The following is a 5,627-nucleotide window of genomic DNA, read 5'->3' on the forward strand; positions in this document are numbered from 1 at the left end:
AAGTTATGGAATTTTGGAGAAATTTCAGGGGAAAAAATGGTTGACTTAAAAAAAGACAATTGGGAATACAATTTATATCCAAAAATCACAAATCTGGGAAATCAAATGATCTTAATGGAGTCGTTCGAAACCCCGAGCCAAGTTCCAACAGAATAGCAATCAAATTAATAGAACTACCAACAATGAGGTATAGAGTCTTAAGAGATTTATCTGAAATCTCCCAATTGGATCTACGATCAAACACAGAACAACAACAATCCAACATAATAGAATCCAAATGCAAGAAAACACCGTAGCTCATAATTCATAGAGAGGAAAATTAGGGAAACCCATAACAATCCCTAAGGGCGTTGATACGAAGGTAGGAGCACTCACTCTCATGCAAGTCTGAAACCACCTAAGTGTAGACAATCCCCCCTTACCTCGAATTTTTCGTAACGTTGAACTCACTGAAAATCCCTTTGATTCCTCACTCCGAAATCCTTCACGATCCCAAAAACTTTATGCCTCGTTCATGTTCTGACAAAATTGGATTCTAACTTAATTTTGTCACAACTTTTAGTATTTATATGGGTTCATTTTTCAAAATTACTTTTTTTGCTCAAATAAATCGAATTCTCTCTCCTTCTACCTTCTACTTTCTATTAATCACAAAATTGACTTATAAATATTCAATTAAATAATTATTTAATCACAATTGTTCAATTTTATTTTATTCCCGAAAACTTAAGTAATAAATAAAATAATACTTATTTACCTGCTCTCATAGTTCTTAACCCAGACAATTAGTAATTTACTAAATTATCTCCCACATTTCAAAAATACCACAATTCTCATATAACCATTAAATCATGCAAATAACTAAACAAATTGCTCAAATAATAAGTTGGGGCGTTACATGGACCATAACCCATATAAATAACCTTAGGGTTATTTTTCAAATTAGATATTGATTAATGGTATCTACACAATCACCTTACATTTCATGACATATATATTTTTAATCACAAACTTAATATTAATTAGACCATTATAGTTTTGAATAATTAAATAATGGTCCTAACACATGTAATATTACATATGTGACCCAAAATTGTAACAAAGATATCATACAATCATGAACACAACATGAAAAACTGCATATAGAGAAAAAATGAGTGACAAAATTACACCAAATGTTCTTTAAGTTATTTTTGTGTAATAGATTGGTCTTTTAGTTTTTTTTTTTAACAACTTGATCCTTTAAGTTACTAAACGTGTGCACCATTTCTGTTTTTTAACCGAACGGATGTCCTAATTGTGGATGCAATTATTTTGAGTGATATGGAAATGTGAGAAAAAGGATATAGAAACCACATATCTAATTGTTCAAAATGTGAGAAAAAGGATATAGAAACCACATTAAAGGATCAAGTTGTTACAAAAAACACTTAAATGACCAACCTATTACAAAAATAAATAAATTTAAAGGACATCTGGTATAATTTTGCCAATTTTATTTTACATAACTACTCCATCTTAAGATAATTTTTTAGGGCATCTTTGGGAATTTGGAGAAGAAGGGGGGAGAGCTTTGATAAAAAGAAATGATTGAGGAGAGAGAATTGAAGGATTTTACTTGGGAGAGTTTTGGAGATTTTTTTTATTCACAACATCAAAAATCTCATAATTTAGATAACTCAAAATTTATATTTAATGAGGATTTTTGAGGGCTACATAAGTTTATCAAATATATTTTATATTGTTATAGTATTATGAAAATTATAAATATAGTAATAATTAACATTCTTTTATAACTCAATACAAAATCGTTCTTTTAAAATATGTCAAATATTTTCCTATATTCTTTTAAAAATTTGTTTTCGAAAATCCTTCCCTCCAAACTCTCAAACAAAATCTTAATGTCCTTGAAAAACTACTCGTGGAAAGATAAAGATATTCTTCGGTGTCCCTGAAAAAACAAAAACGTCAATAAATTACTCAATTGACATAAACATCTTATAAAAGAGATAAAAAAAAAAAGCAATATCTAACTAAAATCAAAATCTCTAAATTTAAGTTTGCATAACAAAACTATAAAGATTTGAGTTTATAAAATACTTTTAGATCCAAAAGAAAATGTAGCATGGAGAAGGACGTGCAAGTAAAATAAAGAAACAATACCAAAAGAGGAGATGATTAGGGATGGTAGCAAAATCGGAAGCTAAACTTAAAGAAGAGAAAGAATAAAGAGTAAGGATTGGAAACAATGCAGAAATCAAAAGGATAAAGGGATTAGGGTTTAAATCAACTTCATATTTGTGAAATGAAATACAGGTAAACCATATGAGACATCACAAAATCAAAACTGAGGTGGAGGATTTTAGATTTCCTTTATGTACAAGATGATTTGAGGGGATGATTTAGGAATGCAAGAGTTTGGATGAATGAAAATATTACGTTTTTCTTAACCACAGTTTCACCTGTGTCACTTTTAAATTTTTTAATTTTATCCAAGATCATAACAAATGTAGCAATTAAATTGTGGTTGTTGACTAAATTTTAATAATATTAACTTAGTCACAGTTAATGTCACACTTAATGGCAAACTAAATAATTTAACCACATTGGTTAAATTGTAGCAAATTAACCGTTGCTAATACGTGAATTTTTTATAGTGATTACATTAAGTTGTTTGCAAAGGTCAGTGAATGTTTCTCTATAGAATAGAAAAAAATAACACTTTGTATTACATTGCTGCTATAAGCAACACTATATTATATGGATCAGGATTATAGTATGGTATTACCGAGAAGCATACAACACAGAAGTACATACATACATACATAGCAGTTCTTAATTTCTGCGGATACATATAAAAATATAAACAATTTTAACATGGAGTGAGTGATATTTAGACTTATACATGATAGAGAAGATTTTGAGCTAAAAGGGTTTCACTTCATATATAATTATGTCACTGGTTGAAGGTAGCAATGAAACCAATAGGTCCTTTTCCAGAAACAGCAGCTTGAATTGCAAAGACAAGGAAAACCACCATGGCCAAGCGAGAATGCTTAATCTCTGCCAGTTGAAGTCTTTCTTTCTCTTCAGGATCATTGGCCAAACCAAGAGGATCAAAGAACTTTCCACCTGGGTATAACCTTTTCTCTGGGTCAAGCTCGGCGTTCCTTTGAAACTCAATGTACCCGATTACTAATACTTCAATCCATATCAATGCAGTCAATGAGAAAGGAAGAGAAAATCCAAAGTAGGATGGCCCTTCCACCAGCTCCACCTGAATATAATTAGCTAGCAGTTAACGGAACAAGAATTTTTTTTTGTATAAACGAAATGATAATAACCACTAGAAGTTCACACACGCAACCATATCGACTTCAACCAATTGAGCTTTGGATTTGCGGACGGACAAGATTTTGTTTAACTGCTAAAGTATTGGAGAACTTGTGTAGAACTATCTTGTGTGACGTTTTGTTTGTTTGTGAAAGGGAACAAATAATAATAAACATGACACAATCTCCTTCAAATCAAATAATAATGTGAATTCTTGTCTTCATGGTTGTTGGTTCAGAAGTCTTGATCATTTTCAGCCATATTATCATACTAAAACAAAAAGCTCAACCAGGAATATTTGCAACACTATCACATACATACATACATAACATGGGGACCATATTACATTGTCCATATAGGAGGGCTTATACGAATATTTTTTTTTTTTAAAAACATCTAAATACAAATTCCACTTTCTTGTCCCATAGTTTTGATCATTCTAGTTTCCACACATACATGATAATATCTCATCATCCCATCCTATTGATGTTATTGAGTTGTGACACTTTCTTTTACTCTCATTAGTTTAATTACTATACATACATAATTAACCTCGGTAATTCTGTAACACCGATACCTCCGACAAAATAGTGTGCATTAAAATTATTGTCTGTGTGAGTGTCAATGTCAGAATGTAAGGATGTCGGATTTCTGTGTGATAGTTAACCATAGCACTAGCAAGAAAGAAAATGTAATAAAAAAAGTTACCTTTCCAGCATCTTGCCATGCGACACCAGTGAAAGCTTCAACAGCCAAAGCACCAAGAGCACCAAGCATGGCCCACCTTCCATGAATAAGTTCACACTCACGAAACCTCTCAATCCCAAAAACCTCCGAGTACGGTTGAAACGGCGTCGGTTTCACCTCTCCAGCTTCCACCCTAGTCCCGATCACGTCACCAGCAAGGTTCTTAGCTAAGTTCTGGTCAAGCGAGTCAAGGTCAAACTGCAGATACTCAGCAGGCTTCGCAAAGCCCAATGGATCAAATCCACGATCCCCGATCATGGTTCCGTCGAGCCATTCCGGTGGCTGTGCACCGGGAAACCAGACTAGTCCGTCACTTTCGGGTTGTCTCACTTTCTTTACTTCCTTTTTCTTTGGTGCTGCCTTTTTGATGCCGATGTTGAAAAAGGCGCGGATTCTTCCAATGTTTGAGGCTGGTTTTCTAAGATGGGTGCCGAAAAAGTGTGACGTGACGGCGGCGGTTGTGGTGGTGGCCATAGTGAGTATGTTTGGGATTTAGTAGGGAGAAAGTGGGAAATTTATATTTGCGACGGAGTGTGTATGTGAGGCTCAAACACAAGGGGGTGGCCTATCTTGGTGCCTTATCTGCATGGTTGGTTTATTGAAGCATCACATTTATTGTGTGGATCTTAATTTCAAACTTTTTTTCTTTTTATTTTTACAGTTTCCCTTTTTCTTTTCTTGGTTTCTTTTTATACGTTTAATCTTTAAAGTGATTATTTTAAAGGAAAATCAATCTAGTTTTATAAATAAATCTTATATATAAATTTTATATATACAAATTGTTAAATTATTAAAATAAATTTTGGAGTTAAAATTAAGATTAGTCGAGTAATTTCATTATTTAATATTTATTTATTATTATTAAATAAATAAATATTCACTAATTTTTAAAAATTAACCACTAACTTGTCTCATTTTTTAATTTTTAATTATTACTATTTTTATTGATTTTAATTAACAACTAACTCAATTCTTTTTTTTATTATTTATTTTATTAATTTTCTTATATATATATATATATATATAGAAAAGTTGTTAAGTCTTAGACATAAAATTAAGATTAATTGAATAATTTCGTTAATCAATATTTATTTATTATTATTAAATAAAATTTTCTTCCACTAATTTATATGTTCCCATATTTTTCATAGAATTTGTTTTGTCTCAACAAACAATGTGGAAACATATAAGTCAATCATGTTTACTTTCATTGAAACATTGTATTACACACAAAAAAAGAAAAGCTTTTAACAAAATTCATAGAAATCAGTTCAACAGTCTAAATTTTTGGCAAGGATGGGTGTCAATAGAAAATATGTTAGAAGCAAACGAACTTACATATAATGACTTTTCTTCTAAATTTGTTTGGAATCAACTTTAACGCCAATGACATCCAAAAAAATAGATTTCGAATTAAAAGATTATATTTTGTTCATCCATGCGATAATCCATTATATTGCAAAATTTGTTGAATCATTATAAAGGTCTCACATCTTTTGAAAATATAAATATCATCAATAATGTGGTCCTTAACGCATTTAGATATG

At 31.1% G+C, this 5,627-nt stretch overlaps 1 protein-coding gene across 1 annotated transcript; it reads right to left on the reverse strand.

The window, feature by feature from the left end:
- Nucleotides 1–2,706: 2,706 nt before the first annotated feature.
- On the reverse strand, nt 2,707–4,696 carry LOC127083955 (chlorophyll a-b binding protein CP29.3, chloroplastic). The gene is made up of 2 exons (XM_051024320.1): nt 4,042–4,696; nt 2,707–3,277 (listed from the first exon to the last, which is right to left on the reverse strand). Exons 1-2 carry the CDS (start codon nt 4,552–4,554, stop codon nt 2,957–2,959), a joined length of 834 nt encoding a protein of 277 aa, XP_050880277.1. The 5' UTR covers nt 4,555–4,696; the 3' UTR covers nt 2,707–2,956.
- Between the last annotated feature and the right edge of the window lie 931 nt (nt 4,697–5,627).

The sequence above is a fragment of the Lathyrus oleraceus genome, chromosome 5, assembly GCF_024323335.1.
Source record: "Lathyrus oleraceus cultivar Zhongwan6 chromosome 5, CAAS_Psat_ZW6_1.0, whole genome shotgun sequence".
Lineage (NCBI taxonomy): Eukaryota > Viridiplantae > Streptophyta > Magnoliopsida > Fabales > Fabaceae > Lathyrus > Lathyrus oleraceus.